The 27,129-nt window shown below is 42.2% G+C and overlaps 1 protein-coding gene across 8 annotated transcripts in view; it reads right to left on the reverse strand.

The window, feature by feature from the left end:
* FBXL2 (F-box and leucine rich repeat protein 2) overlaps nucleotides 1-27,129 on the reverse strand; it is a 108,569-nt gene that overhangs the window by 56,230 nt on the left and 25,210 nt on the right. For 6 of the 8 annotated variants that reach the window (XR_012901888.1, XR_012901889.1, XR_012901890.1 and 3 more), the window contains exons 3-9: nucleotides 23,259-23,313; nucleotides 21,639-21,713; nucleotides 9,137-9,231; nucleotides 4,937-5,005; nucleotides 4,753-4,848; nucleotides 4,330-4,456; nucleotides 4,063-4,137 (exon numbers count right to left, since the gene is read on the reverse strand). Coding sequence is in view for 5 of the 8 variants with exons in the window: in XM_075921837.1 (XP_075777952.1) it covers nucleotides 4,063-4,137; nucleotides 4,330-4,456; nucleotides 4,753-4,848; nucleotides 4,937-5,005; nucleotides 9,137-9,231; nucleotides 21,639-21,713; nucleotides 23,259-23,313 (592 nt within the window). In the remaining 3 variants the exon portion in view is untranslated. Of the gene's footprint in view, nucleotides 1-4,062; nucleotides 4,138-4,329; nucleotides 4,457-4,752; nucleotides 4,868-4,936; nucleotides 5,006-9,136; nucleotides 9,232-21,638; nucleotides 21,714-23,258; nucleotides 23,314-27,129 lie in introns of all 8 variants that reach the window. The other 2 variants (XM_075921840.1, XM_075921839.1) reach the window with 2 other exon arrangements.

A 27,129-nucleotide genomic window follows, 5' to 3' on the forward strand; every position in this document is an offset into this window, starting at 1 on the left:
GAAGACTAAAAGAATTTAGCAGCTGACTGCATACCACACTGTGTTGCACAATCAAAGTTTTTGGAGCATGGACTGTACGTCAAAACTGAATAGAGTACTTTATAATAAAAAATTCCATTGTGCCAGAACTAAAGGAGAGGCTATTATTATTCGCAACGTTTTTCAAACTTACACACAAGAGAATTTGAAGAAAGATTTAGATGAAGCTAAATTTGTTACACTTCTTTCGGATTCTTCAAACCACAAACATACAAATTTGTATCTGGTGTTAGTTCGTTACTTCAGTTTTGAAAATGGTATTCAAATCAAAGTTCTGAATTTGGAAGCAACTGATGGAGAGACATCTGAAATAATATCCAATCATATCAAAAAATTAGTGGATAATCATAATTTGAATGATAAAGTTATTGCGATGTGTGCCGATAACACAAATACTAATTTTGGCGGTATAAATCGCAAAGGCAATAAAAATGTTCATAAGAAAATTATGCATTTACTTGGGAAAACGATTATTGGATTCGGTTGCAATGCCCATATTGTGTCTAATGCCATCAATACAGCATCAAGTTTAATGTCCATCGATGTTGAAGTTGTGATACCTCAAATTTATTTATATTTTGAACGATTCATTGTAAGAGTTACATCATTAAAGACTTTTTGCAAAGAAGCCTCAGTTGAATATAAAGAACTGTTGGAATATTCAAAAACAAAATAGTTAGCTTTAATGCCAGCTATTGAACGAGTGCTGCAATTGTTGAGCCTTTAAAATCATATTTTCTAAGTTTGGAAAAATGTCCACTGATCTTGAAAAACTTTAAGAATGAATCTGCTGAAGTAACTCTGTATTTTGTTCACAATCAAGCAACTTTGTTCCAGTCAGTTATAAAAAATATTGAAAAAAAAGCATATAACTTCTACAGAAGTGGGATTGCATATTAAACAATTAAAAGAGCAACTTCAATCATGTCTTGAGTCCAACTTCCTTCCATTGGTTGTAATTATTAATTTAAACAAATTACAAGAGAGCAATCCTGGAATGAAGAAAGAATTTACGAGGGAGGCGATGAGCTTTTATAAAAATGCTCTTGAATATCTAGAAAACTGGACTAAGCATGACGAACCAGTTTACATGTTTGATTGGATTCTGCTGAATGAAAAAATTCAATGGAATAAAATCCCTGAAGCAATTTTATTCGTTAAAGAAAAATTTAGCATCACAATAAATGACAATTTATTGTTCAACGAAGTACGAAGAATTAACAATATAATAAAAGACCATGAATGGACTGAACGCGAAACTGATAAAAAAAATGGATCAAGATTTTTAATTTCTTAAAAAAGCAACAAATATTGATGTTTTTAATGTTATGGTTGCTTTTGTTAAGTCTTATAAGACAACTAATATCATGATCATTTATTTATATGAATATATACATATACACGTTTGTTTGTTTTTTGTCAACTCAGTTTCAATTTCTGGTCACCTTAGTATCTAGAACTTGCTGGATGTGCCAACTGAACCACAGCCATGCTTTGATTGGATGCAGAGAGAACACAAGGCTCTCATAGCCACTACTGAGTACAATCAGCATACACCTCTTTTCACTTGCTCTTTATTTAAAATGCACGTGTCACTTTAGAAATATTGGTAGAAAAAACCTCTATGGACAGAAGCCAGCAGAATCTGGCAACCCTGCACATGATCAATGGTAACCAAAATGTCTCGTGGGCCACACACAGAACCCTGCATGTGACCCTCGGGCCACAGGTTGCCCACCATTGACATAGGGGCTCTTCTACAATTTGTACTCACTAGTAATAAGATGAGCAGGCATGGAATATCAGTGCACTATGTTGTATCTTCAATGCTTTGGGGATCCCTGTGGCTGTTGTAACTTATGTAAGTTAACACGGCTTTCAGACTGGTCTCTCAGTTGCAGCAGGACCAGCCTGCACAGAGGTACACAAACAAGACCAGGTAAGGTCCCCAAACTGGTGCTCTGTTTAGGTTAGCCACATCCCTGGATTTGTCCCATTGTTTTGTGAAGCTTCTCAATTCCTTGAATCAGAATATTTGTCTTACTGAGTTTAACAAACACTGCAGATGTATTCTGCTACTTGAACAAAAGTTATTCAATTTATGTAGCTTAGAAACTATGCCGTAAAGCTTCTAAACATTTTTAGTGAATGCATATTCCTCCAAATCAAACCTTAGTTTTATGGATTTTATTTATTCTGGGGTTTTGAATACAAAGCTTTTAAACTGTTTGAAGCATACCACTTGGATTAGAAAGGTTATAGCAACTCTTCAAGCAGCAAGCAGTAGCAGAATCTACATTTTCTGTAGAACTCTGGAAGTTCAAATATTCAAATTAGTCACCAAATCTTTTTAAAATAAAAAAGTCCTATGAATTAATGCCAACAGAAGACAAATAAAATCAATTATGAGGGTCTCATTTTTTAAGTCAGATTGCCAACGAATACTGAATTATTTTTCAGTTTGAATTCAGATCCAGTATAGGCCGAAGAAATATTGGTGATGTCACAAAAATTTAGACACTGAATGTTTAGCAGCTGAGCAATTGAGAGGGACTTCCCAGGTTTTGTTTGTAGTAACCACCTCCTTACGTAACTAACATTTTCGCTACAAGAAAGACCTTCTATACCCTTATCCCTTCAGTTAAGATGTTAGAGTTCAAAATAAACATCCATGAGACTTCCCAGATGTCCTCCAGCAAAAAATCAGACTTCTAAGGCTAAAATAAAAGAGAAAAACAACTTGAAAAAAAAATTAAAAGCCTTCTTCGTATGGCAATTAAAAAAGGCCAAACACATCATTTCCACCCTGGACCTTTAAAGAAAATAAGCATGCAAATCTTCAAGAAAAGGATACATTGTTTTTATTTTTTAAGAAAGCTAGAGATTGAAAAAAGTGAGGATTGTAAGGGAAATTGCCTCACCATCCCACCCTAGACATTCATGTAATTGAAGGCACAAGCTCTGCATTCACAATGTTTTTAACTTCTGCAAGAACTTCTGATATAGCCTGTAATGTCTGCAGTGCTCTAAGGTGTTCAAGACACTGGCATCTAATAAATCTACAATTTTCCATCAAAGCTTAATAGAAATGGTCCTATGCTGCAGTACTCATAGAGGACTAATGAATAAAAACAGATTTGAAGGTCTCAGACCAAGTAGTTTTTGTGATATGCTTTTGCAGTAAACAGCTGACAACTTTTCTGCGCTCTCATTCTTTTTTTTTAAATTTGTCGTCTTCTCTGAAAGTAAATAAGAAACTTCAAGCCAAATTCCTTTCCCCCTCCCCCTTGTTCACAGAGTTGTATTGGAGTAAAAAAAAAAAATCAGACATAAAATGATACCATAAAACAAATATATTTTCAGTGCAGCATAGTATGCACTAAAGTAGATGAACAGCAGCAATTTCCAGTCATAGGTAGATGAACAAGTAAATCACTCCATATTATGTTGAGAATATATGTTTTTTTCTCCTGCTATCAAAGACTTTCCTGGCATAATCTAGTAGCTGTACTGTTACTAGGAACTTATTTTTTAAAAATATCCAGCACACAAGAATGTGCTTGGCACCTCTCAAATATGGTCTCTGCCCAAAGAACTTAAAATTAAAAACAGATCACAGATGACAGACTCTGGCTTAAGGGCCTAGGAAACAGGGATAACATCAGTAAGACTGCAGGATTACTTTGGTTGTCCACAGTCCATGGTTGTTCACGGATTCCAGATACTAGTTAAAAGCTAAAGCTATCTACAACTAAAAAATAATAAAGCCAAAGGCTCCAAATCTGCATTCATCTGTGGAAATATTCAGCTGATTTATGGCCTCTGGACCATACTGGCCATGTTCCACTCAGCTGTTTCATCCATCCTGTGACTGAAATATTCTGTGACTTGTAGAAATGTGGTGTCCCATCTATTCAAAAGCATAACACTTGAATTCATCAATGTCTGAAAAATGCTTTGAGCTCCTTAGTTAAAAGGTACTATAAAAGTAGAAGGTACTCTTTCAAAGTTTAAAATACATACTGTGCATGACTGCAAGTTCAGGATTCCAAGCTCATGACAGTGATTTTGAATGTGTTTCAGTGCTTCATCTTCCAACTGTATTAATGAATAAAAATAAATTGGTAAGGAAAGAATTAAAAGCATTGCCATAAATGTACAAACTTTATAGTGTTAAAAAACAAAAAGACTCTAACAAAATCACAATCTAAATTCAGGGAGGTTTTCAAAACATCAAAGTATAAAATGTACTCCCTAAAGGACCATCTTGACACCCAAGTAGTTATGTACCTGTGTGCAACCTCTAAGAAACAGTGCTTTTAGTCCACTGCACCCTTTCACCAGTGCTTCAATACCATCCTTCGTAATCTGATCACACCAGGAAAGATTCAAATGTTCCAGATTTCTGCAACCCTCACTGGGAGAATTAAAAACATGCATAAAGTCAAATCCAACCTTGGAACATTGATAACAGTGAAAAACCCACCTGAAACATGCTGTTACAAATTCATGATATATAGCTATGCCAGTGCTTTACACAAAAGCCAAGGGAAAATACCACACAGAAACACTATACATTTACATCCTTAGAAATGCTAGGTATAGCATATATATGAGGCTGATACACAGCAATAAGTTTCAAAACATTTAGAATTTTGTGATTTTGAAAATAGTTCTTCAAAATACTCTTTTAAGATGAATAAATATTCTTACCTTAAACCTTTCAAAGAACTGTTTGTAATAGATACACAGGATGTCAGATCCAGATGTTTCAGCTTGGAACAAAATTTGCTGAGGCTATAACACGTGCTGCAAAACAGCAGACACACTAAAAATATTTTCAAACCACTTCTTTTTTTCAAATTTCACTATCATAATGAAAAAGCCTTTCGCTTACCTGTCAGTAATTTTTGTACATCCATTTAGGTTTAATTGTTCAATGTTTCTACAGTTCTGTGAAAACGTCCTAAAACAGCAATAAAGAGTTAGGTCAATGACATTTTTTAGGAAGCAAGTTATAATTCCACCACTAGAGCGCACTCTCCTATCAACCACCTCTACATCTAACACAGAAATAGCCAACAACCTTGAAATGTGATTACAAAGTAAACTTCAAACACAATTGTCACTGAGGCTGCTTCTTTCTTTTGACAAAGTTATTTTGTAAGTTTCTTCCTCTGTTAAACTGAAAAACTAATGTAGTGCTCATCATTTTCCCTCAAATTTGATTTTAGGGAGAAATCTACTTCTGTTGTTCACTAGATCTGTTCTGCTTTACACCTATTAACTGAAAACATTCCCATGAGTAGAAGAGAGCAAACCACACACATTTGGATATCTGACTCTAGTTAAGCCACTGGGAAGAGGATCACTCATTTTTCTATCATATAACTGAATCCCCAAATTAACCACATGAAGGGCCAATCCTTCCTAAGTCAAAGGGAAGTGAAAATTCCCAGCAGGCTATAGTATCCCCTATAGCTACTGGACTACCCATGGAGGCCTCCTAGGCCTGTACTTTGATCATCATGACTTTTAGTATCAGCAATTGAATGAAGTACTGCCATCAGCTGGATCTGAATTGTAAAGATGATTATTATCATTATCATGTTAAAAACCTGTATATAACCTTACCCTAATTACCTGAATACATAAATATCAGGCTGCACAGATTAAAAGAAAACTTGCAGCTGCACAGCATTTCAGAACAGTGTTTTTATATCCAGGTTTCCTCAAACTTTATTAATATTATGGGCACAGCTGGAGGCAAACATACACAAACAGCTTTGCCTGGAGTTTTGCCTTGGTTAACAGATGTGACTACACACTCAGATGGTAACAAGTTGCTGGCTCTCTAGTGCAGATTGTAAACAAAGGCATGAGGGGAGAGAAAAAATAGCTTGGCATTATATGCTTGATAGTTTTCACTTGAATCTTCAAAATGGCTATTCCAAAGTTCAACTATTTATTGGAGGGAAAATTACAACTATGAACAAATGGCACATCTGTACATTACTCTGTGGCTGCGTTTAGACTGGCATGATTTTGCAGAAATACTTTTAACAGAAAAGTTTTTCCGTTAAAAGTATTTCCGCAAAAGAGCATCTAGATTGGCACGGATGCTTTTGCGCAAAAAGTGCTTTTGCGCAAAAGTATCCGTGCCCAGTATAGACGCGCTTTTGCGCAAGAAAGCTCCGATGGCCATTTTAGCCATCAGGCTTTCTTACACAAAAAATTAAGTTGCCTGTCTACACTGGCCCTCTTGCGCAAGTAAAAAGTAAAAGTAAAAAGTTAAAGTATTCTTGCGCAAGAGGGCTTATCCTTGAGCGGGAGCGTCCAAGTATTAGCGCAAGAAGCACTGAATTCTTACATTAGAACACCAGTGTTCTTGCGCAAATTCAAGCGGCCAGTGTAGACAGGTAGCAAGTTTTTGCGCAAAAGCATCTGCTTTTGCGCAAAATCTTACCAGTCTAGACGCACCCTCCCTCAGTGTTTTCTCCCGTCTGCAATAAGCTGTAGAAATAGTGAACCTATTGGGAAAACTGTGTCCATTGACAAAAACCATGTGTCAATTTTCTGATACAGGTACCTCAACCAAGCAATATTTATACATCTGACACCTCTTTTGGTGACTGGAAATTATTTTTAACACAATCATGGTAAAACAAAAGGGACGAGGAAAGTAGATCTGAACACACTACAGCTCCAAAAGGCCATTAAACAAAAAGACATTTCTGATTAATTATCTGAAAATTAAAGCAATCTTTCTAATTATTTCTCTCAAGCTTAGGTCACTTGCTATTTACTGTGTTTTCTCCAACAGCATCATCTCGCCCACACTTGGAGTGTATATAAACTGCATGTTGAACCGCTTTTGGGGCAGCAGAGTCCTGGTGCCAGGTTGAACTTTGGGGTCACGAGCCCCAGAGCTCCAGCAGCCCTAGGGCTGCCTGGTCTCATAGCCTTGGGGCAGTGGAGCTCCAGCAGCCCCAAGACTGGCCAAAGAGCTGGGTGTCCAGTGGCCCAGGAGCAGGGAGCCTCAAAAAAGAGCCAACCTTCCCAGTCCAGCAAACTCTCTCCTTTGGAAATGGTCAAGTCCCAAGGGTGCTGGACCAGCGAGGTCCCACCTGTACAGCCTTTTCCTACCAGTTTGCGGTCACCAGTGCAGTTCCACCAACGGTAATCACTGTGGAAGCACTAGCATATATGGGCCACCAGTATGTAAGTCATGCCATATAGTGCTCGGTCATTTCCTGTTTGCATCATTTACTTGTATGAGCTTATGAATATTCTGTGTACCTGTTTTAACTAATGTATCTGTATAACCTCATGCATCTTTTCAGCCCCTGCCTGTAATCTGAATCACAAATGAACAGTTACAAATGTAAATACTGTGGCTGTGTCTACATTGGCAAGATTTTGCGCAAAAGCAATTGCACTGGCTGCGAGTACTTGTGCAAGAACACTGATGTTCTAATGTAGGAAATCAGCGCTTCTTGCACAAATACTCAGACGCTCCCGCTCAGGGATACGCCCTCTTACGCAACTGTTCTTGCACAAGAGGCTACTGTAGACAGGCAACATTAATTTCTTACACAAGAAAGCCCGATGGCTAAAATGGCCATCGGAGCTTTCTTGTGCAAGAGAGCGTCTACACTGGCATGGATGCTTTTGCGCAAAAGCACATCTCTTGCGCAAAGGCACATGTCAGTGTAGACGCTCTCTTGCACAAATACTTTAATGCAAAAACTCTTGTGTTAAAAGTATTTGCACAAAATCATGCCAGTGTAGACGTAGCCTGTTAGTGTTCATAACAGGAAAGGGGTGTTGACAGTAAGGACTGTTCCTCTCAATAAATCCCAACATTTGAAAAAAAACCACAAAGCCAACCTCAGGATTTGAAGACTCAGAAAGGTTATTTAAACACCCTTAAATGAAATTATGGTCCATCTCACTCAGCTATTGGTCTCCATGCTCATCTAAATGTAATTACACTATGGGATCATCTAGACTACGCTGAAGTTTTGAAAGAGTTTTGATCTCACTTTTGAAAGCAGAGCTTTTGAAAGTGAAAGTAGTCAGGACTCGGTTTTTTCACCAATGTCCCCTCTCCCCTTTTCAAAAAGCCACGTAAACATCATTTTTTAAGGAAGAACTGCTTTTCAAAAAAGGGGGAATTTGCATATCCTATTTCGAAACTTCAGTGTAGTCTAGACATAGCTTAAGATGTCAAAGTTACATTGCAGATAACTGACATAAGGTAAGTTATTCTGGGACAAGAGCTTCTGACAAAAAAAAAACCCACACACCACATAAATTTTGAGGATATTTTATTAAATTATTAAATTATTCTGTTTTTAAAACTGTTGTACCAGATAACTTCACAGAGATTATTAGTGCTGGTTGGGTTTAATTAACTTTTTCCTTTTCTTTTCACTCTGTGGGGGGAAAAAAAGCTTTCCTTGTATAAACCATGCATTTTTCCTTAAAAACTGTTGCTGCTGTAAGTTTTATATTTGTATTGGTTCCCCAGCATAATTTTTCATTTTAAATAGGAAATGTTGATTGTTTTACCAAGCAGAGTATGTTCCACTAGAAACAAGAAAATTAACTGTTTCTTGCTTTTCTCCATCTCCTCTTTATAAAGTACTTTTGTTCCTAATATGGGCTTTTTATTTTGAAAAAGAATGTATTATTTCTTGCCAACATTTTTCTGTGTTGAAGGAAAATGTGATTGGTTCTATATATGGCTTAGCCATTGAAAAACAAGGTTTCTATTGAGAAATATATTTTTATTTTTTAAAATATACTCATGAAAAGGAATGAAATAACATGTTCACCATAATTAGATGAATGCTTACTCTAGAAAACTTTTTTCAGGTGCAAACCACTAGTTTGCAAAAATATGTTCTGCTGTCAAGCATTTAAAATATTCAAAACTAGTAATAGCAGAGAAAAATTAAAAAATGATCTCCCACTATTCTCAGTACTTAATTCATTTCATGAAAACATTAATTATTCTTTACCCTTACTGGAATTCACACTGTGTGGAATCACATTAAGACTTGTACAAAGAAGTTGTGAATAGATTACTTACTTCAAAGCAGAGTCTCCAACACCAAGACATCCTCTCAAGCTAAGCTGTCTCAGGAACCCACCACATCTTTTGGAAATATTTTCTATCACACGACCCTTAAACAGGATAAAAAGAAAGTTTTAATAAATGTTATTCTGATACATAATATTCTAAACAAACATGAAATCTTGTTACGGAGTCCCAACTCCTTCTGAAGGAGAATGGTAGGACATTAGAGGTATGTAAGGAAAAGAGCATTTGCTCACTAAAGATCAATACCAACTCCAACTGAATAAATGGCCAAACTCCTTCCTACTCACTTCAGTTGTGTTAGCCTCAGCTTTCAGGCAATCTGGTGAAAAGAACTACTCTTTTCTTTGGTAAAACTCACTGATAATATATTGCTGAAAAAGTTTTTTGACTGTACAGGAAAACATTCACGAAGTTTTTTGAAACAGACACTTGTACCCAGAGCCGGATTAAGGCATGGGTTAGCTGGGCAGCTGCCCGGGGCACCAACCTATGGGGGGCACCTGATGGCAGCTTTAAGAGGCGCTCAGTGCCCCTTATAGCTGCCATCATGCGCCACGCGCCCGCTCCCAGATCGTGGGCTGCAGCAGCTCCCAGCGGCCACCCTACAGCAGCAGCCCAGGGCAGGAGCAGCATTAACCCCCACAGTGCTGTCCAGCAGCGCCCTTCCTCCCATGGCTGCGGGGCCCTGCACGGCCAGGCTCGACCTGCCCTGGGCTGTGTGCCAGCGGCAGTAGCCAAGCCGGGCCGGGCCAGGCCGGGCCAGGCCAGGCCAGGCCAGGCCAGGCACGTGTGTCCTGCTGCCGCCAGCTCCACGCGTCCTCCGCCACACGCTGGGTGGGCGCAGGGCTGCGCATGCGCCCTCCCCCATGCGCTGGGTGGGCGCAGGGCTGCGCAGGCCCTCCCCATGCACTGAGCAGGGCGGGGTCATGGATGCCCCGCGGAGCATTTAAACTGTCTGCCCAGGGTGCCTGAATGGCTCAGTCTGGCCCTGCTTGTACCCAATCTTAAATTGGGATCTACTGGTAGATCTTGGAGCCTCTGACAGGTGATCCTTACTGATTTGGCCAAGAGACTATCAAGTGTCGGCACTTCAGCTGTCCCTCCCCTACTGCTGTGCACGTCCTGTCCTTTGCCTTGGAGCTGCCCTCCCTCTACCCCCAGGAGCCTCCTGCTGCCTGAGCAGGGCAGGGGAGGGAGAAGAGGGGTGCTGATGTCAAGGTGCCCCCTCTCCCACCCTGTATCCTATCTCCACAGAGCAGGGCGGTGGGCACAACAGGACTTGGAAGGGAGTTTACCGGCTGCTTTTGAGAATGATGCAGGGCCAGGGCAGGGGTGAGACTACCTTAGCCCCTCTGTACCACTGCCCGGGAGTCACTTAAGGTAAGCAGTGCCCCATCGGAGCTCACATCCTGAAACCTTACCACAGTCATGAACCCCCCCTGCACTCCAAGTCCCTGCTCTAGCCCTGAGCACCCAAACATCCTCTGAGCGCCTGCCCCTAGAATCCCCTCTGGTACCCCAACTGCCTGCCCCAAACTCAGCTCAGAGCCCCTTTCACACTCAAAATCCCTTAACCCAAGACCAGAGCCTAAGCCCCAACCCTCTGCCCAGGGCCGGCCCACAACATTTTGCCACCTGAGGCGGGGAGCTCATGACGCCCCCATGGCCCCTCGTTGCACCAGCAGCAGACACAATGTTCTACACTCTGGGTCCTAGTGCCCCCCCCACACACACAGAGTCTGGCACCTGAGTAGCAATAGCTAGGGCAGGGGTGGCCAACCCGCGGCTCACAAGCCGCATGCAGCTTTTCTCCCCCAAAAGTGTGGCCTGAGAAACCGCTCCTGCACCCCCCCAAACTCTCCTTCCCCCCTCCCCCATGCCCAACAGGGCAGCAATTCAAAATGGCACCCTAGGTGGTGGCTGTCGACAGGTGCCTGATATGGCCAAAAAGCCTAAGCTTGTTTCTTAAAGGGGCAGCCTCCCCCCGCCTTTTTTTTTTTTTTTGCTTGACAATTCTCCAGGGCTTTCCTTCCCCCCACCACCCTCCCCAATAAATCTGGTGCGGCTCTTTGCATTTTTTCTGCTGCTGTTTTGGCTCTGTTTGTTGGCCACCCCTGATCTAGGGCAATGGAAGGATCCTTCTCCTGACCTAGCAGCATCTACTCTGGGTGATAGGTTGGCTTAACTATGTTGCTCAGAGTTGTGAAGTTTTCACACTGTGTTTTATTAAATCTGATTCTTACTGTTCAGCATAGGTTTAAATCCTCACACATGCACATTCTTTACACCTTACAGGGTATGCCTTTCTAAACTTACAGGTATTTGCTCCAGGGCACTATTTATTTATCTCTCTCAACTGAATGGCATGATTCAGCATGTAGACTGAAAATAGCAATACTGTTAAAAAAATACTCCTTAAAGATAATCATGGTATTGCATCCCTCTGCTCTACCTTGACTTTTTTTTCCGCGGGGGAGGGAGGAGGGGGAGGAGTGGGGAATACAATAATTTATTTAAAAAAATAATAATTTATTAAAAAAAAAGGCCAAAGCATTATATATTGTTGATTATACCACCAATTTTCTAAACACTTACAAAGTGGAATAATTTTAAGGGAGCAATTAAAACCTTAAACATTAGAAGACAAAACAAATAATTATTAAACTGATAATTTTATTTAATAAACAAATGTATACTGAAATGCACAAGAAAACGCTAATATTTTAAAGAACAAAACAAATAAAAAATTACAACAGGTCAAATACACAAAGGTTTTATACCATCTTGAAAGGAAGTTATACTGAAACATAGGCGCGCGCACACACACACACACACACTCCCCAAATATAGTATTTTTAATAATTTATTATTCACTGCTAATCCAAATGTACTAGCTAACATGTGAAAGCATTTTGCTCTTTTATGAGGCCTCATCATTAAGTAACAAAATGTTTAAATTATATAGGATTTAGAGATAAAAAAGACAAACTAAATTTCATAATATACTTCCTGAGATGCTGTGATTTTTTTTTTTAAAGCTAAGCTTTAATTAGTCATAACTGCTTTCTAAATAAAGCTAATTACTTCTAACAAAAAGGGGCAGGGGGAAGGGTCACCAAAATAAATAAAACATAGTATAGATACATCAATGAACATGCAAAAATGCCAACCGTAAAATGTAATTATTGAAGAAAAAGCTCAGGAACAATAATATTTCAGAATAATTCAAGTTAAAAGATGCACAAATAAAATGTGTTTCAAATTGTCCAAACCAACTGTTTTAGGATTGTTCAAAATATTATCACCTAACTATGATATGGTTGGCCACAGAATTGTGAACTACAATTGTGAATTGTGTTCTTGTTATTCACTCCTTTACCTAACAAACACTTCCTTATTCACTTCCTCCATGCAATTCCTGGTTTTGCAGACTGCTAAGTCTCTTTTCTAAGGTGAACAGGCCAGCGGAGGGGCTTCAGGAAAGATTTTCTTTCAGGAGGGGGTCCATATCAAGTATGACCCTCAAACAGCTTAGTCTTTCTAAGCAAGCTCCCCACAGAGCAGTACACACCAACTCAAAGTGGCACCCCATCCTACTAGAACAATAGATGCAAAGCCTGCAGACATATCTCCAAGCTACAATGATCAACATCACTCAAACACACCTTTCAGGATCCATAGGTCCCATACATTCCTGTGAGCATATATAGTAACACTGAATGAGGTACATAATGACCCAATAGCAACTATAAGGGTGAATCTAGGCAATCACAACGCTCTCAAATGACCCCCCCCCCCCCACACACACACACACAAAGACAAAAACACCATCACCTCAGGGTGAACGCTTTATATAAAGTCATCAATCTATACCTATCAGTCCTCATCCTCAAGGGAAACCAGCACAACACTTGTTTAAAGAGGAGCCTGTGAGCTTAAATTCATGACTTTGCTACATACTAAAAATCATGGACTGAACAGAGATGTTGGATTTATGGCTTAGTACAACAATCTGTAACTCCCCAATAAGTCCCCCTGCCAGCTGTATCTCTCCCCTCTCTCTTTCCTTCCCCCCCATGACTGAAGGGTTCACGGGCCTCTTCACCTTGAACAGTCCCTAAAAATGTGAGTTATCTGCTTATGCTAAATTGTTCAAATACCGAAGAAAAGCTCTGTGTATGCTCAAAAGCTTGTTCCTCACACCAACAGAAGTTGGTCTCCCTCCCCAATATCCTCGGATTGGCAAAGCTCCACCACGACTACATTAGCTACCTTGAATTATTTTGTACTTTCTTGCGAACTGCACCACCTCCCTTTTCCAGACCACTTGGTCACAGACAATGAAGAAAAGGTCATGGGCTTCCAGGATTTATCTGAGACTTTTACTAAAAATATGCATGACAAAATAGGGAGCTACACAGCACCCCTGTCACCCGCAGCAGCTGTAGCTCCTACAAGCTCCCCACCACGCGCGCACACACTGCTCACACAGCTGGAAATTATTGGGTGACCTGCTGTCCACAGCAGTCAGGAGCTGCAGGGTTCCCACATCATCTGTGGCAGGGGGAGCTAAAGGGCACCCCAGCTGTCCATGGCAGCTCCAATTTCTGGGTTACCCTCACTGCAGAGCGCCCCCACTTGCTGCAGCTGGGAGCTTGGGGGCTTCCTGCAGTTCCTCACACCATGGCTGATGGGAGGACCCTGTGACTCCCAGAAATTGTGAACTCAGGTCATGGGAGTCTCTGAAAGGCATGGATTCCACAACTTTCATGATCTCTGTGACAAAATTGTAACCCTATTTATGAGTATACTGAACAGCACTGGTCCCAGTACAGATCATTAGGGGATCCCCATTTTTTCCTACCCATTGTTTCCTATCTTTTAACCAGCTGCTCATCCATGAAGGCACCCCAGCTGCTCATGTTTTGCTTATGAGCCTTCCATGTGAAACCCTGTCCAATGCCTTCTGAAAATCCAAGTACGTATCAACTGGATCACCTTGACCCATGTTGCTGTGAATACCCTCACAGAATTCTAACAAATTTATAAGGAATGATTTTCCTTTACAAAAGCCATACTGATTCTTCCCCAACATACTGTGTTGAGCTGTGTGTCTGATAATTCTATTAATTACAACAGTTTCAATCAATTTGCCTGGTACAAGCTTACAAAATCAATTAAGGCCCCTTTGAAAAACTCTGCAGCTTACAGACATGATTTGTAAACAGAGTGGCAGATTAAGCTTTTGTGGGACCCTGGGCCAGAATAAGCGGAAGCCCCTCCCCACTCCTGCCTGCATTCCCTTAGCCATACCCTCCTGCAGCAAAAATGGTGTTGCGTGTGAGTACTTGCCCCACTCCGCTGGTGGTCCTGCTGGGGAGCAGGGTCAGGGTGCAGGAACTCCCCACACACACACCTAGCACTTCTGCCAGGGAATGGGGTTGAGGCTCCCCTCTCCCCCGACCTGGAGCTTTTACTGCCGAGTGTGGCTAGGGCACAGGGGACTTCCCCCCACTTCCCAGAAGAATTGCCAGGCAAGTAGACTGATTTCAGGTGAGGGATTGTCCATTTCTCCAGGGCCCCATTGGTCCAGTGGCTAATCCACCACTGTTTCCAAATATTTAAAAACAAACAGGCAGTTTCAGTATTAAGAGTTATATGCACTCAAAGCATAAGAGGTATTTTTTAGCACATTAGTAGTTTAAATGTACCTTTTTCCTGGTGTTTGTTTACAAGTCCAGAAAAGCGTAATTGCCCCACCATCAACAGCTTATATTCAGCACCACACTCCAGCACATACTCCATGGCATAACAGCATTTGATAGCAATCCTTAAGACAGCAGTCTGCTCATAAAGGTCAGGTAGTCTGGTTTTGTACACACAATACCAATATGCATATTTGTTTTATACATTTCAAAACAATGTGTTGGTTTAACTCAGGCCAGGGCCAAATATGGCCTATGGGCCGGATCTGGCCTGCCGATGCTGTGGGGAGCCCCAAGCAGGTTCCCTGCTTGTCCTGCCCCACCTGCACGCTGCTCAGAAATGCGACTGTGGGGCAGTTTTTCTTTAAAAACAGAGTCCGGAGGGGAGGGGAGGAGAGGAGAGGGGAAGCTTTGGGAACTGCTCCCGTCCCCAGCGCAATCCCATTGCCAGTTTCTGGACAGAAACTGGCCAATGGGAGCTGCCTGTTTCAATAAAAGAACAAAGGGCTCTAGAGCACATGGCTGAAGCCTGTGTGGGGGCTGGGCAGGCAGGAAGGCTGATTCAGGAACTGCTGCTGGCTGGTAAGTCTCCAGAGCAGAGCCTATCTCTGGCACTCTGGTCCCTCCCTTCCCCAACCCTCTGCCCCGGACTCCACAAACCCAAGTCCTCCCCCTCCTCCTGTATGCCTATCCCCTCCCAGATCCAGCACCCCAATCCCCTTCCCCAGATCAGTCCCCTCCTGCCCTAGCTCAAGTCAAATCCCTACATCCCCATCCTGTGCCGCAATTCCCTGCCCTAGGTCACAATCCAACCCCCTCCACCTCAGTCCAGTGCTCCAGGTCACAACTGCCTCCCTTACCCAAATTCCTTCCCTTATCCCAAGCTCCTTCTGCACCCAACCTCCATCCCAGACCCCGCACCTACTCCATTAATATCATGGAAGAGTGCGGCCCTCAATCACTTTCCAAATTCTTGGAATGGCTCCCCATCAAAAATTATTGCCCACCCCTGTTTTAACCCAATGGCAGACTCATGTCTCTGGCATTGCTTGGTGGCGCATATGATGCCAGCAAGGGCACACTGTGAAGTCAAACTGAGCAAAAGATAGTGGACTCAATGACTTGGCAATTTACAGTCCTCAAATACAATAATCCAAAAAGATGCTGTTTTGAGATGGAAAGATCAAAAGAATTCTATTCTTTCTGTGAGATCATTGGGCCTAGGTGGGAAGTCTGATTACTATTCTATTAAAAAAACCCAGTAACCTACCTTTTGTAAATGTTTGACATGTATTGCACACGTCCATTGCATTATAGGTGTGCATGCATTGCCATTGAAGATTTTTGCCTTAGCGGTATCTACAGGGTTGGTTGCTTGAGTGCTTGTATATAGGTGCTGCTGACATTATGTCCTCTCAGTTTCTTCTTCCCAGCATCTCTGACAGAGAAGTAGGAAGGTCCGAAATAGAATTGACCTTAGAACACATCTCAAAGAATAATTACAAAAGGTAAGTAATAATTTTTTCCTTCTGAGTGCTTGCTCATGTTGATTCCAGTCTAGATGACTCAAAAGCAGTATCAATGGAAGTGGGTTCTGAGTTCAGTCTAGTATCTTGCAATATTGCTCTACCAAAGCTAATATTGTGCTAGACCTGCTGGGTAAGCGTGGATGGATGACCAGGTGGCCACCTGCAGATGTCCTGGAAAGGAACTTGGGCTAGGAAAGAAGCCAAAGAGGCTTGGACCCCAACTGAGTGGGTGGTGACAATTGCAAGAGGTGGCACCTGTGCCTGATCGTAACAACAGCAAATGCAGCATGAGCCAGCAAGCCATTGGCAGCCAGCCCTCTACCGCTCCCCAGGACCAGTCTGCCAGCTCCCATGAGCCTATCAGGGGCCGGAGAAGGCAGGCACCTTCCTGGTTCAGTGTGGAGATCATGGACTTGATTGGGGTTTGGGGGGATGCCACCAATGTCCACGATCTCCTCACTAAATGGAGGAACGCGGCTGTCTACAGCCTGGCCACCAAAGGCCACATCTGAACCCAGGAGCAGGTTTGGATGAAAATTAAGGAGCTGCAGTAGGCATATGCCAAGGCCACAGGGGGCAGCTCCCAACCAGAGGCAGACCCAGAGAGCTGCCCCTATTTCCACGCCCTGGACCGCATCCTGGGGGGCGGGAAGGTCCGTGCCCCCCAGGTGGTCACTGACCCTGGGGCAGAGGGCCCTGTACAGGGCACGGAGGAGGAGGAGGAGGGGGGGGGCAGGTGCCACAGGAGCCCGGAGGGAGCATGACATGCAGACAGGACCCCTGAGCCATCCCAGCGGACTTATCACCGGTGTCGTCCAAGGCCGGTGAGGCAACAACATGTTAGTGCTATCAGTGTTCCCTTACTCGGGGATGGGAGGGAAGGGAGACCAGGGACTGCATGCGTGGGCCTTGCTGACCATGGATCATGCAGCAACCTGTGCCCATGCAAGCATGTGTGTGTGAAGAGACATGACATGCTCCTGAACCCAGGGTGGGACACAGCAGGATACCTTCCCTCCACAAGCCCCCTCTACACAGAGGCAGGGGACATCTCTCCCCCCTCCCCCCCCCACACACACACCCCGATGCAGCACAGGGGCATGGGTGCAATCTCGGGGCAGCTCCCACTCCTGGGCATAGCAGGGCATCCCAAACATGGCCTGTGTGCAAGCACATCGGCTCTGATGGTGCAGAGAACTGTCATCCTCGCTTGCAGATGGGGGCTGGGCTTCACCCACTGTGTCCCCCGGGATAACTGACCACTTCTCTTGTTTCTCTACAAGCCGCACCAGCTGTGAGCGCAGGGCGCACCACCCCGCCCAGGACATCCTCCCGCACCTGAGCACTCTGCAGGCTGACCAATGCACAAGAGGACTACCAGGCAGCACCTGGAGGCACTGCGAGCCCTGCACCACACCCTGGTGCACTGGATACAAGACCACCTGCAGCTCCAGCGGGAGAGCTGGTAGGAGCAGCTTGCCTAGATCTGTGCCATCTGCGAGCACCTGCAGACCCTGGTGCAGAGATTTCTGCCTCCTGCCACTCCAGCCCCTGCTGTCTCCCCAGCTACCGCTCCTCCTTCCACTCCTTCTCCCCCCCTCCTGCTTTTCCCTCCACACCCTCCCAGGGATGCCGAGGCACCTGCACCCACAGTGCTGGGAGACAGTTGGGCTGGCGAGACCTCCAACCCTGAGCCTCTCCTCCCCCTTCCTCCCCTTGCAGCTCCATCCTCCCAGGTTTCCCCCTCATCTCTCTCACCCTCTCCTGTCTTCTTTCTCCAGTTTCACCTGAGTTTCGTTCCCCCCCCCCCCCCACCTCAGTTTTGGTCAATAAAGAGTGTTTATTTTCATGAACACATGCGTCTTTTATTTTACTTCAGGAAAGGAGGTTAGGGAGGGATAAGTGGAAAGACGTGAGGGAGGAATGAGGCACAAGACCCCAGTGGGGCACACCAGGGGATTGTTAATGCTCCTCCAGGTGGAAGCTCTCCAGAAGAGCCTCCCAGATACGGACAGCCCCTCGACGGACCTCCCAGATGGCAGCCATGCGAGGCTGCATATATAGACCAGTCAAGTGGTCGGCCTCTGCGATCCAGCCTGGCAGGAAAGCCTCCCCCTTCCACTCACACAAACTGTGCAGCACACAGCACGCTGCCATCACGTGCAGAATATTCCACTCAGAGGTCCAGGCAGGTGAAGAGGCCTCTAAAACGGGCCTTCAGCCGGCCAAAGACACCTCCACTACGATGCAGGCCCTGCTCAGCCTGGCATTAAATGCCTGTCAGGAAGGGTTGAGGTGTCCCGTGTAGGGCTTCATTAACCTGGGCTGTAGGGGATAGGTCGCATCCCCCACCAGGCACACAGGCATGTCCACATCTCCGACCCGTATGCGGCAGTTGGGGAAGAAAGTCCCGGCATGCAGCCTCTGGTACATGGAGGAGTTACGGTAAACCTGCGCGTCGTGTGCTCTGCCAGATCAGCCCACATTGATGTCCACAAAATGGCCCCAGTGGTCAGATTGGGGGTTGGGTTGCTGCAGATCCTGCGAGGCAGCCTGCAGAAAGTGCTGCCAGGCTCGCAGCAACAAGTCCAAGAGAAGCACCAGAGTGCCAAGGGGCAGCTCCAGCTCCATGCTGCAGAGTGCTGTGGTGTCCTGAGTGACGGCAACCAGAGCACGCAGAGGAAAAAATGCTTTGCTGTCCCTCAGCGAGGTAGGCAAGCAAGCAAGGATACCTGAGAACTGGCTGTCCAGGGGGGTCCCTTTAAGCACATGCTTCAGATAGCCTCAGGGAACAGCCACACAACTCCTGACCCGATGCCCTGCCAGAACCGGTTCTGGCTGGCCGTAAATACGATTCAGCGTCCAATCAGCGTTGGCACTCTATTTCAAAATAGCAAAACGCTATTTCAAAATGCATTTTATGTCTAGCTACATTATTTTGAATTAACTATTTCGAAATTAAATATTTCGAAATAACGCTGTAGTGTAGACGTACCCTACAAGAGTAGAAAAGTGTCTAACAGGGTGCCTCTGTCAATTACCTGAATCAAGTAAAAGACATGGCATTTCCTGTTCTGTTTAGATGTGAACTGGTCCACCTGGGGAGTCCTCCACCTAAGGAAGATGATGCTAAGCACTTCTGGATGGAAGGATCACTCGTGGCAAGATAAGAATGCCTTGCTGAGGCAATCTGCCAAAGCGTTCCTAGCTCTGGGGATATGTGCAGCTGCAAGATGCCATGCTATATACGGAAGTCTCAAAGCTAGAGAGCTTCTTGGCAAAGGGGGAAGATAATCTGTTTCCATCTTGCTTGTTGATACAGAACACAGCTGCCACATTGTCCGTCAGGATCTGGACCACCTTGCTTTTTATGTGAGATAAGAAGGCCAGGTGAACTGATCTGAGCCCAGATGCTGATGTGTAGGAAGCAATCATGACTCAGCTAACAATCTCGCATACCAGGACCACCTAGGTGGGCTCCCCACCCCAGAGTCATTGGAGACAAGGGTGATCGACGAGGACAGAGCTGCAAAAGGAACTTCTCACATCAATGTGCATTTCTTACCCCAGCTGAATGATGACAGTACATGTTCTGGTGTAGTGTATGCTGTGTCTGCTGGGTGTGTAGACTGACACCAGTCACATCCGCAAGGGCCTGATACACAGCTGTATGTGTTAGACCACATAAGTGGCCAAATAATCACAGGCATGTGTAAGCCATCATGAGAGGGGGCTTTCATGGCTTTTAACTAATCCTCAGGCCTTCCATGGGCAAATGAACAGAAGTAGCAGTTAATCCCTCCCAAACTGTGCATATATGTTTAAATGCTTGTAAGCTCTGGAATCTGTTCTCTGCTTCAGTACAAATCCTCATAATAATCAAAATCTATCGTTGCCTGTTAGAGTACCAAAAAGAAGCTGACAATGAATTTTTTGCTGTTGTCAGAATTTGCCACTAAGTTAAATTAGTGAATTTCTATGCTTTTTAAGTGTGGACAATGCTCAGCAAAATTTATCCAATGACCACTATCTAGATTTTATTAATATTAGCATTACTCGTCCCATTGTGACAGTAGATGTACATGTGACCTCCTCCCTCCCCGCTGCTCCTGGGGATGCTGGGACACATACGTGCTCTTCCCCTCCCCATGGTGGGTGGGGGCGGAAGACGCACATGGTCTCCTCCCACTCCACTACACCCAAGCCTGGGGAGACCTAGACCAGCTCAGGATGCAGGGCCTCCTCCCTCCCTGCTGGTCCCAGGTGGGTGGGGAGGCTTGGGACATGCAGCCTCTTCCCTCTCCATGGTTTTCTTCTCCCCATGGTGGGGAAGGGGTGCAGTTGTTCCTCCTCCTCCCCTCAGTGCAGGCGGGGTCTCAGTGGAGAGGGTGGGGCTATAGGTGGGGCTGGGGGCCTGCCTCCCCTAGAAACTTCTCAAGTCTTCTCATATGTTCTCTGTGACAGATGGTGTGATGGACACCTCTCCTTTTATAATAATATAGATGAGACAGGAATTCAAATTTGGAACAAAAATGCCGTAGGAGAAATGAGACTATTCTGAGTTTTAATTCCTACTATGACTCAGTAAATGTACTATTATTAGATCAGTTAAGTAATTTTCCATGGGATTTGTTCCTAAACGTCTCTCAAACATGAAAAAGCATTCAAAAGAAAGCATTTTTTGTTACATGGCTTTACTAGTTTTTACACAAATCTCTTTGTGTTATACTATATATTATATTTTCCTTATATTCCAGTCTGTTTCTTATACAGCGAGAAGGATTTTAATCCAGATGTACCTGAATTTCAGTTTTCAATTAAGAATTAACCTGTCATTTAGGTTAGGAAAGGAATAGCCTACAGAAGCAGTAATGAGCTATAGGGCAAGTAAGTAGTTCAAATCCAGCCTACAAATGCTGTAAATGTTGTTTACCATTTTACAGAAATTGAGTAGTCTATCAGAAGTGAGGTTTTGGTCTAAACGCCAACTCCTATTTAACTCAGAGCCCAGAAAGGGAATGGTCATGGAAATTAAGCTACCCTCTGAACTCAAAAGTAATTCTCAGTGTCTCAGTCAAGACTGAATAGCCCAAGAGAGACATTTCCACTGTCAGTATGATACCTGTTCCATAAACAAAAGTTTTCAGTCTCTAAAGCAGTTAATCCCATACCTTTTGTGCACATGATTTACTTAAACCAAGACAGGTCATTCTTTTAAAATCCCATATAAAGACAAAAAAAGATAGCATTACCAACCTCTATATCTGTCTGGAAGTTAAAAAGATCTATTCTTTGCCAGTTACTTCCATCCAGAGCCAAGATATTCCATGCCTAGAAAAAACATATATGTTTAATAACTATTCTCTATCAGATACTTATATAGCCCACCCACATCACTATAGTGTGAGTGTCCTGAACTTAGACACTACACAAGTATTCTTTCAGCATGCAATATTTTGTATGTAAATCAAAAGTGATTTAGGCATCAAGACTTTTGTTGGATTGAATCTTTTAAATTCTGGAATTGTGTGTTTTCAGACTGTAAGAGCCAAATTGTGCCCTTGGATATATGCATGAACATTGACTTAAATGCAAGCCATGCATATATACCAGTACAATGGCAGAATTTTATCCTCATCATTTCAAGCAATTTTAGTAAGTTCATTGTTCATTATTATTTCTATTAAAGCTGTATGCAAAGAATTATAATTTAAAATGTATCTGCTTCTATAGTGAAAGAATAAAAAGAAAGTGGGGAACACAGCTATAAATGCCCTTATAGATAAGTTTTCAACTCCAAAATTATTTATAAACTTTACATATTATTGGCTCTGTCCTAAGAGGAATAGAACCACCTGTGCAAGATGTTGGCTTCTGAATTCCCCTATATTCATGGGAATGGACGCATTTAACCGCTCTCAGGATTTGGGCCATATTTCATTATACAGTAAACACAAATTTCTTCAACAGCACACATTATTTCTACACAATAGTTCAGGTCAGAAAGTGAAAATGAGTTCCTTATTCAACAGAAATTTCTGGTACATGTGGTTACCCAACCAGTTCAATATCAACTCAGAGGGAAGAATACCACCCTACTGATTCATCAACATTATTTTTTGCAACACCCTAGCTTTTAGCTGGCGATACTGGCCAAGACTGATGCTGCTTAGCTTATTAAAATCACAGCTCATGATGATATGGAAACAGGAATAAAACAGTTATGTTCTGAATTTAAAAGAACAATATTTGATTTTCACTAAAAAAGAAGTGAAGCAAAAATTTAAAAACCTGCCTTTGGAAAGAATGCAAGAAAATGTTCACTGTGGTAGTCTGGTGTATACAAAGTTTAGTTTTGTATGTAAGAATAAAATATATTTTTCATTTTAATTCAAGCCAAATAAGCATGTGAACATAAAAATGTATTTAGATATGTCTTTTCAATTTTCTTCATAAGTGCCCTTTTCTCAACAGGTAATAGATGCAGTCAACCCCCTAAGCATTTGGCACACTCACTGGGCACACTTCTTAAACATATGTTGAATATTAACAGAGCTACATGGTATTTTAAAGCACAAAATGCTTTTGAAAATAGTGTTATAAAGCCACAAACTTTAAATAGCAAATGCAACTATGCCAAAAAAGGACTAATTCTTTCTGCAGACATAAAACATGTATCACTGCACATCTCTACCCCCAACCACCAACCTTAAGAGAAAACACCAGATACACAGTGACGCTCAGTTTCTGATCTATTGCTCAAAGTCAATGGTAAGATTCCCTTTGACAGAGCCTGATTTAAAGCCCATTGTTCTTGGTATTTAATAAAATAGGGCCTCCAACGCACAAATGACCCACATAACGTGAATACTGTACCTTGGAAACTTGTGCACATCGGCACAAAGTAACAATATCCAAGAAGGAAAATATTCTAGGAAGAAAAGGAACAGAATCAAATTATGCTGTTATTTAATACTAATCCAGTCTAACATATAAGCTCTCAGTTTCGTAATAACAAGAAAACATTCAAGCTAAAAAACCCTAAATTATATTTAACTCTGCAATATTACAAAATTGTATTGTGTAGACTGACATCATATATGCTTACTAAGGGGAAAATCCACTCCCCTTTGTCCATGGTTGTGGATACCCTCAATGTAGCAGAAATAGTGTGCAGCTGCTAGTGCTGAGGTTTGAATTTTGGCTTCTATGTATTACCAATCAAGTACTACCATTAAACCATTTAAAACTGGTTTTTAATTTAAAAATGTAGTTTGTAAACATTTAACTTTCTTAAAGAGTAATCACTAAAAAAATTAAGTAGATTTAGCACACTATCATTTGGAAATAGGTATGCTATTTTTGATCAACCCCCAAGTGAAAAGAATTACTGAAGCAAAACAGTGCAGATTTCTAACAGGTCACATATTGCTCACTAAGCCTTATGAAACTCACTTCAATAATTTAAAAAAATTAGACTTACTCTACAAGAAAGTCTAATCACCTTTAGTATCTAAAAACAATACCATTTCTGCAAACTTGCCTACTGTATCTGTTGAGTTTGGAAGGAGATTTGCACTGGCAAGTATACTAGTGTAAGCACAAAAATGTAAATTATTTTCCAAAACTATTTTCTACTACAATCACAAGACTACATACTAAAATTAAAAAACATTACCTGCTCACAAGGCTGTCATTTTTGATCCTCAAAATTATGAACATCTTAAGTTGCTGTCAGTATCATCTTGTACTAAAACCTTAACACTGATAAATAAATACAGCTGATATGTTGGTGAAGAGTTGAGGATGATTAAAAATTATCTAAAAATGTGAAGGTTCAGACTTTTGAAGCCTACATCCAGGCATATAAATCCATAATTAAGGACCTAAATAAGTTTCCAAAGTTTTAGTTTAATAGCCATGGAAGTCAACAGGATCTATAAATGTCACTTGACTGTATAACTTTAGCTAGCTATGTTTTAAAATGTCTTTCCTGATATTCCATTATGACATTTGAACACATTCTATTTTAATTACATATGAATAACAATCAGCCCATTTATCATGCCGACGCAAACAGAAAAATGAGCATAGTCTAATCGTTTGCCCTTATGTGTTTATTAATATATCAATATTGTGTTTTAAAAGAATGAAAGAACACAAAGAGCAAACATACAGGCTTTTATTTTTTTTCCTCTGTCACTTGGTCATTATTCTATTGGATACAACTTTCTACAGGGAAGCCTTTAACAAGATTCTTATTGTAATGCAATTTTATCTTCAGTTGGGGAATTTTTTTTTTTTATGAAGTCAACTTTTCTGCTATACTTGGGAGTCAGTCAAGTTGTCCCCATGGAAACAGACAACTTGAATAATGGCAATCACAGAACATATGTATTATACCTCATCTTTTCTTTACAGGGATTAATTAATGCTTGTCAGTACTCTGAAGGTGTAAAATGCTATGCAATTGTTAAGTATTATATCTGAAAGCATGAGATACCATTGACGAGAGTTTAGCTATCATTGCTATGAATCATTTCACCAATGCTATAATTTATTATCCACTGCCACTATTTTGCTTGAAATATTAAATGAAAGGATTTCTACATATTTTTGCTTATTTCATTCATATCATCTTGAAAAGCCAATTATTTGCTTTCTAGATTACCTCTTCTACTGTGTTTGTGGAATGAATGCCAAATGTGCAATCCCATGTCATCTTCTTAGAGTCTAAATGATTACATGTAGCTCAAGTGCAAAATATAGCAAATAAAGTCTTGGGAATGACAGCAAGACACTCCATGAAGTGAAGAGACTCCAATGTGCTCAAAGTAGTTTCTTCTATGACTGTCAACAGTCAACCATGGCAAAAGCTGCTCTTATTTCTTCCATTCCACTATTTTTCTTCCTTTCCTCTGTCCAGTTCTCTCTAACCTCTCCATTTGTCCCACACAAATGCCTCACACTGCAGCTTTAAAATTATTTTAATGACCCCTATGACTAGAAGAGGATTATAAAACATATATTTGCCCAGTAATATCTTTTGTAGTCTTCTAATCCTGCTGTAAAATCTACATATTTCATGAAGCCTCACAAATCTCATGAGATCACTAACAAAGTTTACACACCATCTTATATCTGAATTTAATACATTCAAGATCAATTTGAGTTGCTCAGAGTAAGGGCTTTGCTTACAAAATGTTGAGTACTTTTACACTGATTCTTCCTTAGCTGACAATTCCTTACCAGAAATTAGCCAGAGAGCGCCAAAAAAGGACTATGGAGTCTAAACAAAACAAAAAAGACAGAAGTACAGCTGTGTAGGTTTTCATGCTGTGTCTTTCCTAGAATTCAACTGGAGTGGGGTTTTTTTGTTTGTTTTAAATGTAAAATATACCAGCTAGAACAACTGATAGACCTACAGTGCACCTGTCCTTTAACTTCTGCATAGCTATGGTTGTGAATGCAGCCAGCAGGAAAAATAATTTCTTCTTAGTATATAGACACAGATTAGTACAAGGAGCTGGAAATGACGTTCATGTTCATAGATTCTCCTCTCTCCTGAATAACTCCATATCTGAACCAAAGGACAGCTGTGTAGGGTCAAGGGCGCCATTCAAGAGGGGTTAGAGGAGACTGCACCCCTTTCCCTCTAAGATTCCTACCACAGCAGGACACTGTCTCTTGTCTCCCCTTTCAGTTGTGTTGTATTACAAAGAGGTCTATCTTGGAAAGTCCCCACCTCTGGAAGACTGAATGAGCCACTTCTGGGTGAAGGGACCACTTATGAGACTGGAAGGAGCGGCTGAGACTGTCTGCTAAGTCATTCTGTGCACCCAGTAGATACGCAGTCTGTAGATGTATTGAGTGCTGTATACAGAAGTCCCATAACCTGAGAGCTTCATGACACAGGGGAGAGGAGTGTGCACACCCTTTTTGTTGATATAAAATGTTGTTGTGTTCTCACAGGTGAGCTCCCCACACCAAATCTGACACATTTGTCACTAATTTCTGTGATAGCTACTATACTGTGAAAGAAACCTGGAACAGACTTGCTGTTCACTGAGCTACAAGAAGGGGGAATCTAGCACCTTCAGGGGTAGCATTCATAGCCTGTCCAGTCTGTAGTGGGATGGGAAGTAGACTGATATTAGCCATAGTTGAAGCAGTCTTGAATCTTAGCCTTGCATAAATGTATGAGGCCATGTGGCCCAAAAGTTTAAGGCAGATCATGGCCATGAAAGCCATGGCCTGAAACCGCTCCCTAGCACAGGTTGAAGCCAGAACTGCTCCAATAAACTATCCTCTGAGCTAGGAGGAGAGTGGATTTGGATTCACTGAGGAGAAGGCCTAGATTGCCAAAAGTCTTTCTGATCAATGTCACATGGGCCTCCGCTTCCTGAACCGACCTTTGATAAACCAGTCATCCAGGTACAGAAAAATCTGCACCTCATGTCTGCAGAGGAAGTTGGCAACCACTGCCATGTAGTTCGTGAATACTCAAGTGGCTGAGGAGAGGCCAAAGGGGAGCATTGTGAATTGGTAATGCTGGATATCCATTACAAATCTGAAGTACTTTCTGTGAGGTTGATAAATCAAGATATGGAAGTGTGTGTCCCTCAAGTCGAGGGCAGTGTACCAGTCATTTGGCACCTGGGAAAAAATTATGGATGCCAGGGAAATCATGTGGAATTTGAGCTTCTTTACAAATTTGTTGAGTTCCCAAAGGTCCAGAATAGGAGGA

The sequence above is a fragment of the Pelodiscus sinensis genome, chromosome 2, assembly GCF_049634645.1.
Source record: "Pelodiscus sinensis isolate JC-2024 chromosome 2, ASM4963464v1, whole genome shotgun sequence".
Taxonomy (NCBI): Eukaryota; Metazoa; Chordata; order Testudines; family Trionychidae; genus Pelodiscus; species Pelodiscus sinensis.